The sequence below is a fragment of the Peromyscus maniculatus genome, chromosome 11 (assembly GCF_049852395.1).
Source record: "Peromyscus maniculatus bairdii isolate BWxNUB_F1_BW_parent chromosome 11, HU_Pman_BW_mat_3.1, whole genome shotgun sequence".
NCBI classification, from domain to species: Eukaryota; Metazoa; Chordata; class Mammalia; order Rodentia; family Cricetidae; genus Peromyscus; species Peromyscus maniculatus.
The window spans coordinates 49,437,660-49,456,599 of NC_134862.1; the positions used below are offsets into that span (position 1 = coordinate 49,437,660).

The following is an 18,940-nucleotide window of genomic DNA, read 5'->3' on the forward strand; positions in this document are numbered from 1 at the left end:
CTAAAACGTTTCTTAGATTTTTTATTAATATGAAAGTAGTATTTAGCAAATACTTATATTCACTAGTAAGTTAAGTATGACAGTTTGATTATTACATATTTGTGAGATAATACTAATTTGAAGATGAAAAAATATGTCTTCTGTTCACCATGAATCAAAGCCTTAGATTGAAATGTAGTGATGGGTAGTGTTTCTACTAACCACTAATAGGTCACATCTATTGTCTTGCTGCCATTGGTTACTGTGATAGCACACAGCCCATTCTGCTTTAGAAATTCTGAATTCACTGCTTTGCATTTGTGGCAGTAGTCTCTCAGGCCCCAAATTATTAATCACTATACATCAACACAAGTTTACACTTATGAGAAGAAATGAGTTAAACAATACTTCAAACATAAAGTGAAACTGTATTAGTAATAGACATGCACATTTCTAAACAAAGGTTCATTCACTTATTGAACCAAGAGCGTTTTTGGAGCAACTGGGATAATTGATGTGACCATCAACGCACTTTGTACGGAGTGGAGGTGATGTTTTTGTCTGTTTATATCCAAATTTACACTGAAATTCAACATAGTCTCCTGATCGGATATAAAGCTTTTTGTTTTCTCTCCATCTGTAAATTATGTTAAGTCTTTCCATAATTTCTTCCAATATTATACATGCATCTGAAAGAAAAATTACCAAAAGTTTATTAATACATAAACCTACAGTGACTCAGCTTTCAAATATTATTTCTCAAATATTTTTAAAAAACTGTATTAAACCAGCACATTAGAATCAGTTTGTATTGAACTAGCAAATAGTATCAAAACAATGTTTTTTAATGTGATAATTAGATTTCAAAACAAGAATACCTAATGTGAATGAAATAAGACACCAGGATTTCAGGACATTTGTGGTTGTTTGCATTGATTTAGGTATTGGGCAAAGGTAAAAAATTTGAACCTTGACATGTATATGATATTCAGACCTAATGTTCAGTGAGACGAGTATACTGAAAAGACTGCTCTTAGAAAGCCAAATCATAACCACCTTCATAATGATCATCATTCACTCACAAGGCTGTAACTATGAATAGTGGTTATTGTATTATGATTTTGATTTCCATAGTTTAAAAAATAAATCTATCAAATTATCACACTGGGTAAGTTAGTAACCTGCTTGGAAAGCAGCTTCAGCAACTACAACCCTGTCCCTTGGCCTTCTTTACATTGCTAGAAAACCAAGAGGGCACAATGTCCAAGTTCATGCTGTGTGCAACCAATTTGTTTAGTGCTGCCATCCTGCCCCACAACACATTCGATCATACTGTACTGTAAAGGCTGGGACTAAGTGCTAGAGTGGGTGGCAAATTCCCATATCCGCATCTCCCATTACAGCATTTGGTGTCATGCCACTGTCTAGTCAGAGGAGAAGCCTACTGACCTCTCTCTGCTGAGGGTTTCAGGAAAAATAGCCCTTGTGAGTAGCAGATCTGCCAATAACAGTTTCTGAGAAAACCTGCATCATCTTCTATGAGCTGGCACCCACTGTAGGAATCTTGACACATTAAGAGCCTGGTACCCTGAGCTGTCTCTATCACCCCACCTGTCAGTTGAAAAGTTTTAAAAAATCATTTTTTTTAAAAAAAAAACACAATTATTTCCAAGGGAAAACAGAAACATAATTAAAGAAATAAAAAAAATCCAATTGGGGTTGTGAGTGAAAAAATTTATGGGCAAGATACAGTTTGAAACAAACTCAAATAATTGAAAATTTGACAGCTGTATAAGTTAATTAAAATAGGTAAAAAATGTCATTAGGAGAAAAATCCTGACCATTCCAAATGACAATTCTAACTGTTCAGAAGTTCATTGGGATGTATCAACTTGGAGTCAAATAACCAACCAACCAAAAAACCAATAAAAAATAAAGCATAATAAATTAAAAACTGAATGAATGCATATCTAACATGACTAACTAAATGTGCTCTAGAGAGAGCAACATTCAAAAATGAAGTATAACTACCAACATCAAATATTAAATACATATAAATCCCACGAAAACAGAAGATATAATAAAAGTATAGAGAAGAGGCAAATATAGGTACAAAAATTCTTTTAAAAGTTTGTTTTAGAGCTGGGTGGTGATGGTAGATTCAGTTGAGGCAGGTACAGTCCCCTCCTCCCTATACCAAGGCTGAGCAAAGTGTCTCAGCATAGGCCTTAGGTTCCAAAAAGTCAGCTCATGCATGAAGGACAGGTTCCGGTCCCACAGCCTGGGTGCCTCCAAGTTCAAGCTAATCAACTGTCTCACTTATCCAGAGGGCCTGGTCAAGTTCCATGGTGGCTCCTTAGCTATTGGTTCATAGTTCATGTGTTTCCACTAGTTGTCCCTGTGCTTTTTCCAGTCATGGTCTCAATATCTCTTGCTCATATAATCCCTCCTCTCTCTCACTGATTAGACACTCCTGGAGCTCCATCTGGGGCCTGGCTGTGGATCTCTCCATCTGCTTCCATCAGTCACTGGATGAGAGTTCCATCACGACAGCTAGTGTGTTTGGCCATCCAATCAACATAGTAGGTCATCTCAGGTATTCTCTCGACCATTGCCAGTAGTCTATCATGGAGGTATCTTTGTGGATTTCTTGGGACCTCTCTAGCACTCTGCTTCTTCCTATTCCCATGGGGTCTTCATTTATCATGTTATCTCTTTCCTTGTTCTCCCACTCTGTTCCTGATCCAGCTGGGACCTCCCATTCCCCTAAGCTCTCTTTCCCCCGACCCTTGCCTTCCATTACCTCCCCCACTCACCCCCAGTTTGATCATGTAGATCTCATCAATTTCTCTGTAGTTGGGTGATCCCTGTGTCTTTCTTAGGGTCCTCTTTATTAGGTAGCCTCCCTGGAGTTATGAGTTGCAGTCTAGTTATCCTTTGCTTTTCGTCTAGTATCCACTTATGAGTGAATGCATACCATGTTCGTCTTTCTGAGTCTGTGTTACCTCACTCAGGATGATCTTTTCCTGATAGTTCCATCCATTTGCCTGAAAACCTCATGATCTCATTGTTTTTCGCTGCTGAGTAGTACTCAAGAAATTAGACATCAAAATACCCAACAGTCCAATTAAAAAATGGGCTGTAGAGCTAAACAGAGAGTTCTCAACAGAGGAAACTCAAATGGCTGAAAGACATTTAAGGAATTGCTCAACATCCTTAATCATCAGGGAAATGCAAATCAAAACAACTCTGAGATACCATGAATCTAATCTAATCCAATCTAATGATTAATCATGTAATCATTCATTACACCTGAATGGTTAAGATCAAAAACACTGAAAACAGCTTATGTTGGAGAGGATGTGGAGCAAGGGGAACATTCCTCCATTCTTGGTGGGAATGTAAACTTAAACAGCCACTTTGGAAAACAACATGGCACTTCCTTAGAAAATTGGGAATCAGCCTCCCTCAAGATCCAGCTCAATCATACCACAAGGACACATGCTAACTATGTTCATAGCAGCATTGTTAGTAATAGCAAGAACCTGTAAACAACCTAGGTGCCCTTCAACTGAAGAATGGATAAATAAAATGTGGTACATATAAATAATGGAGCATAATGTTTCTATGGGACTCCTAACTATGAGTACAAGTGGGTCTCTGTGGTGATATTTTATTTATGCTCTACCAAATAAAGCTTGCCTGAAAATCAGAAGAAGGAGATAGCCACTAGTTAACCATAAAAGTCTGGAGGTGTGTACAGACAGACAGGAAGTGATAGAGCTGGGCAGAGAGAGGAAGTGATAAGATGGGGTGGAGAGAAAAGCTTGCTCTCTTTTGGCTGAGGATTTTGTAGGAGTAAGAACTAGTGGTTTGCTCTCTGCCTCTCTGATCTTTAAGCTTTTACCCCAATATCTGGCTCTGGGTTTTTTGCTAATAAGACTGTTTAGAATTCATGTTACAGGTCTCTGAATCTTTTGCCTCCTCTTGGAACTCTTTCCCTCCTGTTGGGTTGCCATGTCCAATATTTATATGATAGTTTTTGCCTCATCTTATTATATTTTATTTTGTCATGCTTGGTTTTTATCTCCTAGATTCCTGTTCTTTTGTATTGAGAGACAGAAAGGGAGTGGATCTGGGGGCAAGAGGAAATGGGGAGGTAATTGGGAGGAATAGAGGGATGGGAAACTCTAATCAGGGTATGTTGTCTGAAAAGACTATTTTCAATAAATAAAAAATGACTATATGATCAGGATTAAGTAACAGGTGTCCATTCTCCCAAATCTTTTACTGAAGTATCAGAATTTGAATTTTAATAATTTGGAAAATAAAATATACAATTATTGGGGAGAAAGTCAAATCATTTTATTCTTATTCATGTAAATCCCAAAAGCTCACCCAAAATATAAGAACTGAAAACAAAACTGATTAAGCAGTGATATTCAGTATCATTATACAAAAATCAGCCCTTTACTATAGATCAATTCCATTATTTCCTGAGAATTAACAATAAAAGCAATCTTGTTATCATTAATGTCAAAAAAGTTAATCTAGCAATGAATTTAACAACTGAAGTGACAGTCTTCTACCACACTATCAGTTAACTGCTGAAAGAATCTGAAAAGACAAAAAATGAAGAAATTTGTTTATTAATGTATTATAATATTAATATTTAAATGTCCATGATTTCCATGCCAGTTAGGATACTCTGTGAAACCCCAATGAAGTACCAATAATATTTCCCCACACAAATGTGTAGCTTTCCATTATCAAACTAGACAGTGGAGTGTGCCTGTAGGCCAAAATCTTTCTGAGATTTTACAGTAGGAGTCAGGCATTCATTCCTGACTTGGGTTGAAAAACTTGGATTCACTTCATAGGGACAAACAGTCATATTATTTTAAAAGCCAGCGAGTCTTTTCCTCCCCACCAGAAAGCTGGTGCCAACCTGTGTTATTTGGTTGACAGCCTGTCAGTTAATAAACTAGGAGATGAGCTACCTCTGTTGCAATTCTCTCTCTGCATGGTCCCTACCTGCACTCCCCCCTCTGTGGGGACTTTTTGGTATCTGAACTGATAAATGCCTGCCTTACCTCTGTCGGACCTGTGTATGCAAGTTAGGTGCATTTTGCTTGTCCCTTTATTGTTAAGCTATATATAAACTAGCCTGTTACCACAGTAAACAAGCTGCCCCAGACACAGATTTCCAAGTTGTTCCTTGCACTTATATATTCACAGCCCTCTGGCACCCTAGCCTCTGTTCTCCCCTGGGTCCTAAGACCGCCCCACCTGCCATGGAGACTTGGGAAAAGGGGATGGATAACAGCACAAGAGGAGGGGTTCTAAGTTTGATGGAAGTACAATAGAATAAATAAACAAATGGAACTTGAGCAAAAAGAATAAAATCTGGAGCTATCATAATACTGCATTGAGTTATATACTAAGAGCCCTACAGTAACCAGAACACCATGACACTGGGATGAAGGGTCCAATGAATGAGAAAAGAGATCTGAAAACTTGATGTATGGATCTAATGTTAATTGATATTAATAGTTTCCAAAACATATGTAAGAGAACTTATAGCATATCCAATAAATGATACAAGGATAATTGATATCCATGTGGAAATGAATAAAATCTGATTCCTGCCTCTCATTCTGGGGGAAAATAATCAACTCAAAGTTGATCAAAGACATAAATGTAAGAACAGAAACACTGAACTTACAAGGAAAGACAACAGGATAATACTTCACTGATTTTGGGCACTGAATGTTTGGCTGGAATCCCAAAACATAAGACACAACAGCAAACCTTGGTCAGTGGAGTATATCACAATGAAATACTTGTGTATAGCAAAGAACATAATCAATACAATTAAGGAATGACAGCCTGTAGACTTGGAGAAAATGATTGTCAGTTTTTCATTGTCAGGGGTTTATATATGCCATATAAGGGGTTTCCTATGTCAAGAATAAATACAGAATTCAAAATACTTTTAAAAAGGAAAACAAGCTACCCAACACTGGGTAAAATTATCAGACACTTTACAAAAGAATAAATATACATGCCTGTGGGGGAAAAAAGATACTTAATATCATTAGCTATCATTTCACTGCCAATCATAGCTCCAATGAGATACCTTAATATCCAGTTAGAATTGTGTTAAAGAAAGGAACACTTAAAACTTACAAATGCTTGTGAGTATGTAGTGGAAAATAAACTCAAAAGCTGTTAATGGGAACATGAGTTTGTGCAGTTACTATGGAGAACAATATTGACATTTCATGAAAATCTAAAAATATATCTTTCATATTCTGTCCCTGTATCCCTCTTTTGGTATGTACCCAGTGGAAACGAAATCAACCTATTCAACCTGCATAAATACTTTTAATGCACATTACTATATCGTAATATCTAAGATGGGAAAACTGTCTAGATGCCCACCAATAGATGAACTTATAATGACAATGTGCTATATTTATACAAGAAATATTTTTCAGACATTATAGATAATTTCTATTATTTTAGTTAGAAAAAGGCATTGAAGGTCATTAAGTGAAATGAGGCAAACAAAGGAATACAAGTCCTTTGTTTTCTTTCTCACAGAGTGGAAAAAAAAAAACTAAAATTCCTCTTGAATGCCTGACAGTGACTGATACAAGCTAGATGATTTAAATTAAGGGAAGGGGAGCTTATGTGAGGGATACTAGATTTAATAAGTACAAGGTATATACAGGTGTGGTGATTTGAACAAGAATGGACTCTGTACTGGCTGGTTTTGTGTGTCAACTTGACACAAGCTAGAGTCATCAGAGAAGAAGGAGCCTCAGGTGAGGAAACTGTTATGGTGTCTTTTCAAAGCAACAGAGCACTGACCGAAACAATGGGTACAGAAATGTCATGCTGGTACAAAGTTTTATGGATATCAATATATGTTAGCAAAAATTCAATAATAAAGAATAACATGCATAATTATATTTGCCAATTTTTTTGTTTTCTTTTCATTTTTGAGATAGGGTTTCTCTATATAGTTTTGATGCCTCTCCTGGGTTTAGCTCTGTAGACCAGGCTGGCCTCGAACTCACAGGTATCTGCCTGCCTCTGCCTCCTCAGTGCTGGGATTGAAGGCAGAAAACACCACTGCCTGGAAACTATTTTTATATAAAAAAGAATCTAATAATCTTGCTTTCCTCACAAACTGATATTTGGCAATGAAACACTAAGCAAAAGAGTACTTTTAGTGTGTGAATGTTATTAACAGAAAAATATCCATATCATGAAACTGAATCTCCTATGTCTATAAGAATGAGGTACTTACGTAAACATTTTGGTGGCTCTGACCACTCTCCATTTCTACATGTTATTTTCTTGTTGCCTTGCAGTTGGTACAAGGACTGGCACTGATATTCAACTGATGATAATGGTGCATACATTGGCAATGGGAAGGAGGTGATGTCTCCATTGTCAATAGGAGGAGGAGGCCCACATTTCCCTGTTGTCTCTAAGAACACAACATTTGAATGTTTGAGAAACTAAATCAAAGTACATGCTTAAACAGAACCAATGAAAGTATAGTGCTAAACAAGACTTGAGTGATTTCTGGCTACAGAAATGATGACTAGAAGAAATTTCAATTATATAAACAGAGAATTATAAGTTCTTCCTTCCTTCTCACCTCAACACTTAATGAAATGGAACAAACATGTCTGCTCTGCTCTGAAGCCTTTCACTGCTCATAAATGGACTAATAGCTTCTGAGCACACAGACTCCAATGTAGACAGGCAGAGTTTCTTTGTTTTCAAGACACCAGAGTATTTTTTTGCTCTATATATTCCTTATCTTCATCATCACTTTTTAGCAACACATATTTATAGACAAGAATGTAAAGCTTTTAAAGTTACAGAAGGCAAAAGAGGCTTTCTGTATCCCTGATGTGGGTGAAGTAAGTATAGCATCTATATGTCATACTTGCTGGGTACAATGAGAGTTCTTGGACACAATGTTTTTAGTAAACAATGCAGGAAAGGGAAGACATTGAAATTCTAGTTAAGATATTCAGGACTCAACTAGCTGCATAATGCTGTGTAATATTTATTTTTCATCTGGACTGCTGATTGTCCTGGTGAAGCCACAGGAAAAGACTGAAATCAAGTACTACTGATGGAATGCTCTGTTGAGTAATGCATCACCAGGAGCATCATGAAACTGAACTGAACTCCAACATTGTTTAGAAGGAAAAAAAAGTGTCCAAGATTCAAAGAAAATATTTTAGCATGAAGGAAAATGAAAAGGGGTGGGCATAAGGCACACATGTGCATATTTAAGAGCTGATTAAATTCAAACAGCACCAGTCCCATGAAGTTCATGCAGATACATGTATTGAAACTGCTTAATGAAAACATCTAAAAAAACAACATCTTTATGGAATCACGAGTCACCCAGGTTCAAGATCCAAAAGAAAGTAACTTCCCATTTACCACCATGGAGGCCATAGGAAGTGAAAGGAAATGAATGTCTACCTTGAGTTCTATGTCCTGTGGTGCTTGCCTTTCCAATAAAGATGGTAATGAAGACATTATCAGATAAAAGAAGATAAAGAGGATTATCACCAACAGAGTTTCTTATACAGAATAATAATAACAATTAGACTTTAGGAGAAAAGTAACTGGTAAAATGAGGGTATATATTAGATGATCTTTCTGCTCATAAAATTATGTTTATTTTTGAGATGAAACCTAGCACTGGAGAATGGTGCTCAATATATGTAACAGGAAGTGCTAAGGGAATCTTTAAGTAAAACATGGAAAATGGGAAGCACAAATAGATTTCAAAGGTAAGTATAGTTTCTACTTTTTCTTTGAAATATAAAGTGTTAGCGTAAGTAAGAATGGCAAACAGAGATCTATGGTGACTTCAGTGATAGGTGGTTAGGAAATGATTAGAGATAGCATACTCAAATTGTGTGCTCAAAACCAACAAAAGATGCATGCCAAAATAAAATTACTAAGAAATATCCCTCCAAAGCAAGGGAAAAAGGAGAAATAGTTTATAATCACAGAACTCAAACACAAATTAACAAAAGAAGAGATATATCAAACTTACTAGGAATTGTTTTACATGCAAGTGATCTGCATACAGAGATTTTAGTGGTGGACTAGGCAGTTGAAGTTTTTTATAGATATGATGTAAATTTATTCATCAGCAATATATAGTTTATATTCAATTGTAAGTGACTTATTGAGGTAATTTGGGAAATTTCTGTAAAACTAAGTCTCCACATGTACTCATAGAAAATACCTGTATTTTTAGGTTTTTTTTTTTTTTGTGTGTGTGTGTGGTGTGTGTGTGTGTGTGTGTGTGTGTGTGTGTGTGTGTGTGTGTTTGGTTTATAGTGTTTTTTCAAGTCAAGGTTTCTTTGTGCAGCTCTGGAGCCCTTCCTGGAACTCACTTTCTAAACCAGGCTGCCCTCAAACTCATAGAGATCCACTGCCTCTGCCTGTCAAGTATGGGGATTAAAGGCATATTTTGAATTCAACGTGTAAGAATATCCCTGGTGCATGAGCTGGCTTTCTGGAGCCCATTGCTTATGGTTGAACATCTTGTTCACCCTTGATGCAGGGGGGAGGGGCTTGGTCGTCCTGCCTCAGCTGAATGTACCAGGTTTTGCTAACTCCCTTTTGGAGAAAGGGAAGAGGGGGGTGGGTTGGAGGAGGAAGTAGGGGGAGGGCGAGTGGGAGGAGGGATGAGGGATGAGAGGGGGAATCTGTGGTTGGTATATAAAATGTTAATTTTTTTTTTTTTTAAAAAAAATCTCATTACCCCTTATCATATGTGGCAGGCATGAGATCTGGTCCCTGGGTCATTAGAGTGGGAGAGCTGGCCTTGTCCCTGACCTGCTGTGGAGTGGTTCCTGCACCTGGCCTGGTTAGCACAGTAGAGCTGACTTTGTTGGTGAGGGCTTGTCTGAGCTGGCCCTTAGGACATGAGAGTGGGATAGCTGGCCCTCCTTCTGGCATGTGGTGGCATGGGCTCTCAGAGACTGAAGCAGCAAACACAGGCCTGCATGGGTCTGCAGCAGGTGCTCTGCATATATGTTATGGCTTTTAGCTTAGTGTTTTACTAGGACTCCAACAGTGGGGGTGGGTGTATCTCTTACTCTTTTGCCTGCTCTTGGGACTCTTTTCCACCTATTTAGTTACATTGTGTTGCCTCAATATGAAGAGGTTTGCCTTGTTTTATTGTATCTTGTTTTGTCCTGTTTGGTTTTTGACTCTTGAAGACCTGTTCCTTTCTGCAGGGAAATGCTGAGGGAGTGGATCTGGAAGAGAATGGATATGTGTGTGTGTGAGGGGGTGTAGGGGAGAGGTGAGTTGGGAGGAGTGGAGGGAGGGGAAATTGCAGTAGAGATGTATTGTATGGGAGAAGAATCTATTCTCAATTTTAAAACAAAAAATAATTAGAAAAATGCTTCTCATAAGAATTACTTCACTTTATCTTCACTAATGTACAGTAACCAAATTATATTATCAAATAAACATTGGGAAATACGATGGCCTACCTTTGCATTTTGGTGGCTCTGTCCAAACCCCATTTTGACACATCACTTCTACTTCCCCAAATAGTTCAAAAGGTTTATTACATTCATATCGCACACTCTCATTGGGTGGATATTTATCCATGGGCCTTGTTACTATAGTAGCATTTTTCACAAGTGGTGGATCCACACAAGAATTGTCTAAGGAGCAAATGAAAGTATCATTACCTATTTGTTCATCATAAGTATGCAATCAACACATAAGATTCTAAATGTATTTCTCAACAGATGAATAGATAAAGAAAATGTGTTATATTTAGACACACATACTTTCTCACATACTCACACTCAAATAAACTCATGAAATTCACAGGCAAATTGATGGAACAAGAAAAAAATCATTTTGAGTGAGGGAATCCAGACAAAGAAAGACATATATGATGTACATTTGCTTATATGGATAATAGCTGTTAAGTCAATGATAGTCAGGCTATAATCCATAGACCAAAAAGGGTTAGGTGTAGAAAAAATGACCTCCATACCATGGGGAAAAGGTATAAATAGTTATGGAATAGGGAAGGAGAGGCAAGGAACAGAATACATGGAAGTACAACTAAAATTAAGCAACACTTGAGGGATATTATAGAAACATAATACAGTAGAAACTTCCTAAAATGCATACATATATGAAGACAATGTAAATGAAATAACCAAAAATGTGGGGAGACAGAGCCACAGTCGACAATTCTTGTTATCAAATGAAGCTTCTAGTACCAGGATTAGGTTACATCTAATTGAATTAGTAGCCAAAGATGTTACATGAGAACTTACAAAACACCCAGGGTTTTAGCAAGACTATAGGTTGTTTTTCACAAACTGGAGGCAAGGACACATTGTGAAAGACAATACCTTCACAACTCATTGAACACAGCAAAGTCGAGCTGGTGCCTACATATAGGCTAGCATCTTTGGTAAAGGAGGATATTTTGCATGCTACCAAAGTAGAAACATAAACACCAACCTATCCACACACCCTTGATTTATAATGGAATTATTTCTGCAACTTATGATAGGAAAATGAAGACACCTAGCTGTAGATGTAACCAACCATCTTATTAAATAAGAAACACAGAACCAATGCAAAGAAGAAAGACAAGAGATCAGAGCTAAGAGCCTTACCCTGCAGCTAGCCTCTTCAGCCAAGAGACCTCTTCGAAAGAGACCTACTTCCTGTGTGTTTGTCTTTATATAGTCTTTCTGTTCTGCCTTCTCATTGGTTGTAAACTCAAACACATGACTACCTCATCACTACCTGTCTGTAGAGACTTCCAGGTCTTCTGTGGTTGGTATTGAGATTAAAGGCACGTCTCTCCAATGCTGGCTGTATCCTTGAACACACAGAGATCTACCTAGCTCTGTCTACCAAGTGCTGGGATTAAAGGCGTGTGCCACAAATGGCCAGCTCTGCTATGGCTTGCTATTAGCTCTGACCCCCAGGCAATGTTATTTATTATACATACAAATAAAATCACATTTCAGTACAAATAAAATACCACCATACCTAGCTTGTTGGATTGACAAAAAAAAAAAAAAAAGGAATATAAATTAAGAACTTCTGCATGAGATGTAACCCATATCTCACACTGCTTGGGTGACCAAGAACCTGAGACGAGATAGCCCAGACACTTAATACTACTGTGAAAACAAATACAACTCCTGTAAAAAAAACAAAACAACCAAACAAAACCCCCAAAATTAAAACCCATAGAGATAAAAGGACTCCACATGATATTCTTCTACACTCTTAGATCAGTGCTTTGCTTGGCTGTCATCAGAGAAGTTTTTTCCTGCTGCAGATAAGAACAAATACAGAGACCCAAATAAAGACATTATGTAGAAATCTTGGAACACTCCAAGATTTGGCGCAGAATGTCTCCATCAAATCCCTCCATATATGGCTCAAGGACCCATGCAGAAGAGGAGTTGGAAAGAGTGTAAGAACCAGAAGAGATAGAGGATACCATGAAAGCAAGGCCTTCTAAACAAACAAGATTGATGCACATATGAACTCAGAGACTGAGTCAGTATGCAAGAGCCTGGATTGGCCTGCACCAGATGGGGTTCTAGAGCTAAAAGGAGCAGGTGCCACAGGCCTACATCCCTACCCTAGAAGCAATTTCCAATTGATAACCACTTGCATATAAAAATTTTGAGTTCTGCAAGGAAGTATCACATGAGAAACAAGCTACTTAAGGGCAGGCTGCATAAAATAAACTCAAAGACATCTTTGGAGGTTCTTTGTCTCATAATGTCCTGTTAGGGCTTTTCGTTTTTCAAATTCCATTTTATTTTTGTGTTTTGTTTTTGGTTTTACTTTATTTTATTTATATGTTCCTTCTCTCTTTTAACCCTACAGATCCTTTGTGTGTGTGTGTGTGTGTGTGTGTGTGTGTGTGTGTGTATTATGGTTTCTAGTTAAATGTATTTTTGGAATTCCTGAGTGTGGGAATGAGTGGGGATTTCAGTCTCTATCATTCTTTTGTCTTTTCTTAAAGGGACTGTGTGCAGATGGGATAAGAGGTGGAGAGGAACTTAGAGAAGTAGAGGAAAAGAAAAACATAATCAGGATATATCAAGTGGGAAAAAATCCATTTTCAACATGATGGGGGAAAGATTGTTTCAAGACTGTCAAATTATAGGAAAACTATGATCAAATAAAAAATATCCTAATATCCTAACAATTAGAGAAAATGATATATGTAGAAAATATCAATTGAAAGGTGATTCTTTAGCAATGCATTTACAAATATTTACACTCTACACACCGAGTTTGCCCAGAATCCATTATAGTGGACTCAAGGACTTTAGGTATTTTTCTATTTAAGATCTCTAGGATGAGCTCTCAGTGCTAAATTACATTCATAAACCCAGTCCAAAAATACTGATGATACTGGCCATGGACCACACTCTAGAGAACATCACTCTACTAGCTTAGTCATTGGGTTTTTAATTTCCTGATTTGATTTTAAAACATAAACCAACTTCATCTTGCTTTAAAAGCTAACCTTTGCCCATTTTCAAATTATTTAGACCTTTTCATCAATATTCTAAAAATATAATAAATACATGTTGAAAGTTCACCGGACTACCTTTGCATACCAGCTCTCCAATCCACTTTCGATTAACACATGTCACAATGTTGGACCCATCCAATTGATAAGAAGGTGCACATTTGAATGTCACTTGTTCACCTGACCTGTATGAAATTTTTTCCTTTTCTATGAGTACGGCATTTTCAAACCTGGGAATATTGTCACAATTAGTTCCTGAAAGAAAAAGAATATATAGGATTTTGTTTTCAGGAAACTGTAGAATATCCAATATATAAAACAATAGTAAGGTTCATTGAGAACAGTAAATACTGTAGTTGCACATTTTGATTTAGATATATGGAATTGTTTCATATTTATGAAAATAAACGAGGTGGGAATGAACACGGATAAAGAATACTGATAGTTATAATTCTTGAGATATTTTCATTGTGTATTCAATTTTTTCTCACTTACTTTCCACTCTTATGATATATTTCTATTTTTTTAGATTCATCAAATGTAAAATAATTATAATTATTATTTCAAAATTTTAGAGCATATGTAGTTGTAGTGGCATTGCTGTTAAAACCATCACTGTAGTGATGAGTTTCTTGAATAGAGCCAGTGTTTTCTGAAGTCTGAGGATGCTGATAGCTCAGGGTACATGAAGCAAAAATGAAGTATTTGGGTTCAAAGTATCAAACTATATTTTAACCAGTACTGTGTTTGTCTGTTAGCATCCAGTGAAATCTTATGATATGCTAGAATTACAGCATACTTTTTTTATTATTTGTGCCACATATAGCTTGAATTAGATAATCTATTACACAAAGAATGAAAACAAAGCTATACTTATGCAAGCTGGTGGCTGGGACCACTTTCCTCCTTCACATTTAATCAGTGCTGGTCCATCAATTCCAAAGCCTTCAGTACAACTGTATGTCACCTCTTCTCCATGTTGGTAACTGTCTAGCTCATTAGACACAATACCATGTTGGATTGAAGTTGGAGGTCCACAAGGAAGTCCTAAAAATAACACAATGAGAGGAACAGAGTGAGATGATTCCACATTGCACTAATTCAGAAACTCACTCTCATATGTCAATTCTATGTGTAGTAGTACTGGAAGGAAATGTTAACAAGGAAGATGTTCCATCACAGAAGAGGTGTACAGTGCTTCCTAAGACCACCTTCTGTTATCTTGCATCTACTAAACTGCTTAAACACCAAAAAAGAACTTGACACCAAAATATCTAAAAAATCATGAGTGGCAAATGAAATAAAAAAGCAAGAAACAATATTCTCAGGAAACCTCCCATATATTACAGGTGCAGCACATTGTGGGGAAAAGACACTGAGGAGTTTAACACCTGCTGACAAATGAAACGATGCAACTCACATGAGCAGGTGAAGTTAGGAGACTATGCATTATATTTAAAAAGAGAAATTCAAGTGTAAAATGTATTTCAAGACAATCAATACTTTTAACAAGAGCAGGATAAATTGAATTATGCAAATGGAATTTATGGTTAATAGATTAACAATTGTATGTGCCAATCTAAATCATTCTTTCTTCCAGTTTTCATGAGAGTATATTATTGGTAAAGACTTATTCTAAAACCAGAATTAAATTTTCATGTTGTTCTCACCGACACAACGAGGTGGAGCACTCCACTTTCCCATGTTGCAGGTTACTCTGTGTTCCTCAGCCATTCTAAATCCATCCTCACAAACATAGCTGAGTGTAGTGCCGTGCTCATGAATTCTGGACTCCACTCTGTCTCTCCCTTCTTCTGACACTCCGGGTAATTTAATAGATCCGTGGTCTATTTCAGGGGGCTGGGAACATGGAATTTTCTCTATATGAAGAACACAAATGAAAGAGTGAAGCATAGATAAAATTTTACATTGGAAAATAAAAACAAACTCTTGGGATTATGTCTCCACAATATTATGTCATTTTTTTCAATATCCTCCCCTACACCAGAATTCTCATTGTAAAATAAGTCAGAGCTACTGACCAATGCAGCGTGGTAATGACTGCCACCTCCCATCTCTGCACACCATTTCTTCTGTGTCCTGTATTATGTAATTGTCTTGACAAAGAACAGATACTTTCTCTCCATCCTGGTATTTCACTGTGGTTTGCATCACTTGGGCATTTGGAATCTGTGGTGGAGGAGGGCAGAATTCTTTCTCTGCTCCTAAAAACATTTGAAGTCAGAGTTCTTGTCTAAAGATAGTATCTTAATTGTTGAAGTAATAATTTTCTTTAAATATTAAATTATTTATGACAGTGTAATAATCATATATTTTATATTTTTGAAGTTTTCTCTAAATCACTATAAAATAAAGACATCTCACATTCATTTTTTGATTCATGATGTAAAAGTGTTCTTTATTACTGGTTGTTAACAATAATTTTTTTCTATTTCTGCTTAAGTAGAGTGGAACTACTAGAATGAAATTAACAGTTAAGTCATTAATACATTTTCCCACAATCTTTGAACACGTAGCTAGTCATACAGGAAAGAAAAACAACTACTACCTTACTTCAAACAATAATCAAAATGATATCAGACATGATAAAACCAGAGGCAATCACAAAACAACACGTGCACCTCATGAAAAGGTACATAATAGGTTGATTTTTGAATCACATGGAAATACCTTCTGTGAAAGTTTTTAAGAAATATCAAGTGAGGCATGGCATTCAGAGTGGTAGAAATAAATACATATGTAGAAGCAAATGTAGTTGAATAAACTTGTTGCTATTTAAACAGAATTGGAAATGTCAAGTGAGTCAGTTTTATACAATAACAGATTGATTACTACAAGAATGAATATTCTATTAGATTAACACTATACATATTCATACAGAAATGCATGATGACTAAGCAAAGGCATAGGAATTGCATGGAGCATTTGTTGTATTAAATAGGTAGAAGCAATGGGAATCTAAGAGTAAGGGACTATAGAGTTTGCTAGAGTGTTTTACATTAAAGGTCAATAAAATATGTAATACATGAATTTCCAAATCATCTTCTCTATTAAAAAGTATTTTTCCATTATGTCTGTTATGAGACAGTGTCTTCATATATGACAGGGTATTTAATCATATGAAATCTCAAAGGTATAGTAACCTAAACAAGACCTGCATGATGACAATACCAGTTGACATGTCAACATGGATGGAGAAAACCTTACAAGGCCCTTCTCCTACGTGAGGAACTATGGGTAATTAAAGAGTGTCTAGAGAGTGATAATCCATTTGCTCCACAGATGAGTGAGCTAAAATATCTGTTACTCAATCCTAAGCATTTATTCCTAAACACATACATGTAGAAGAAACACTAAATGGATTCATCAGGTTCAATTATATAAGCCAATTTGAGTGGGAAGATGGAGAGTTGGAAGTGATAACAATTCAGGATTCACATATGAAATACTAAAAAAAACTTCCATTGTTTTAGTAACTCAAAGGCACTACTATCACAGGTGAGAAAGGACTAGAATAACCACTAGAAGACAATGCAAACAAGAGCTTACCTCTACAGGTTGGCTCAGGATCCCACCTTCCATTGATGCATGTTGAGTGTTTATACTCCTTCTTTCCTCTACATTTGTAACTCATGCTAACATTATGATGAAATTCTTTCTTATTGGGTTGAATTCTGTCCACATAAGTTAGCTGTGGTGCTTTACACTTCTTCAGTTGATCTGTTGCTATGTGAAAACATTTCCATGAAAAATAAAACAATTTACAAGAAGTGAGCTAGTTGCTACATTAAAAACAGCTATGTAGTCATTATACAATACCTAAAAATCTGCCAATCAAAATGCTCAGGGTTGCCATGCAGAAGTGGTTTATGAAAACTGAACTACATCTCATGTCCATCCAGTCTTTTATGTCTCAGAGAGTTTGTGTTGTGAAGGGATCTGGGTACTTGGCAAATGCAAGTACATAGGAAATCACTATCTCAGATGCTCTACTTAGGAAATGATTATGACATGTCCGGCTTTGGTACCATACTTGAAAGCTGTGAGAATATTCATATTTGTTTTCCCCCATTATATTATCTTTATCCAAACGTTTAAAAATATTAAAATAGAAATATGTGTGGGTAGGATGTAAAAAGTTTCTAGTTTAAATGTCCTTTTTAGATAGATGTGATATAAGAAAAAAAAAATATCTAGTTCAGTCCCTTGCAGGTTTCTCAACTGCCTGTCTAAATGTAGTGAGTTCCTATGAGCTTGGTTCAGTTGTCTCTGTAGATTTCCCCATCATGACCTTGATTCCCCTTGCTCGTATACCCTCTTCCCTCTCTTTGACTGGACTCCTTGAACTTGGCCTGGTGCTTGGCTGTGGATCTCTGCATCTGCTTCCATCAGTTCCTGGATGAAGGCTTCATGGTAACACTTAGGTTATTCACCAATCTGATTACCAGGGATGCCAGTTCGGGCACTCTCACCACTGTTGCAAGTAGTCTAATCTTGGGTCATCCTTGTGACAAGATTCCTGGGAATTTCTCTGGCACCATGTTTCTCCCTAGCCCCATCTAGGCCCTCCGCAGATGGGATTCAGTTGTGTAGCTTGGTCTGCTTAAGGGGCTCTTGGAGTGGGGTCAGAATCTATCCCTAGTACATGAGCTGGCTTTCTGAAGCTCTTACCTATGGTGGGAAGCCTTGCTCAGTCTTGATGCAGGGTGGAGGGGCTTGGACCTGCCTCAACTTAATGTACCAGGCTTTGCTGACTCTCCATAGGAGCCCTTATCCTTTTGGAGGAGGGGATGGAGGGTGGGTTGGAAGGGGGAAGCTGGAGGGGAGAGCAAGAGGAGGGATGGGAGGGGGGGTCTGTGGTTGATGTGTAGAATGAGTGGAAAATTTTCTTAAATAAATAAAAAAGAAAAAATAGTCCTAGGGTCCTACCTCCAGCACATTGACTTCAGCTTGCAGCATGTGAAACAGACAGAAGTATCATAGAAGTTCTGAGAGAGGAAAGTTTGTTGAAGGGGAGTAGGAAATGGGTACTTGGCAGACTTTATTTCTTAGCTTTCCAAGACATGAAAGGAGAGTGCCATACAATAACAGCAATGATGTTTTGCATAACATAATCATGTCATCTTAGGTATTAGTATTGATATTTTAGTCACATAAAAATTTGCGGGCTGGAGAGATGGCTCAGAGGTTAAGAGCACTGACTGCTCCACCAGAGGTCCTGAGTTCAATTCCTAGCAACCACATGGTAGCTCACAACTATCTGTGATGAGATCTGGTGCCCTCTTCTGGTCATACATGCTGTATACAAAATAAATAAATAAATCTTTAAAAAAA

General features: G+C 37.0%; 1 protein-coding gene across 5 annotated transcripts in view; it reads right to left on the reverse strand.

The window, feature by feature from the left end:
* Positions 1-387: 387 nt before the first annotated feature.
* The window catches only part of LOC102925491 (complement factor H), a 43,260-nt gene continuing 24,707 nt past the window's right edge, over positions 388-18,940 (reverse strand). For 2 of the 5 annotated variants that reach the window (XM_076547558.1, XM_016000947.3), the window contains 8 exons: positions 17,156-17,332; positions 15,628-15,810; positions 15,256-15,465; positions 14,459-14,632; positions 13,664-13,840; positions 10,539-10,715; positions 7,298-7,480; positions 388-668 (listed from right to left, as the gene is read on the reverse strand). In XM_076547558.1, the coding sequence (XP_076403673.1) occupies positions 445-668; positions 7,298-7,480; positions 10,539-10,715; positions 13,664-13,840; positions 14,459-14,632; positions 15,256-15,465; positions 15,628-15,810; positions 17,156-17,332 (1,505 nt within the window). In that variant the 3' untranslated portion in view covers positions 388-444. The remainder of the gene's footprint in view (positions 669-7,297; positions 7,481-10,538; positions 10,716-13,663; positions 13,841-14,458; positions 14,633-15,255; positions 15,466-15,627; positions 15,811-17,155; positions 17,333-18,940) is intronic. The other 3 variants (XM_076547557.1, XM_076547559.1, XM_076547556.1) reach the window with 2 other exon arrangements.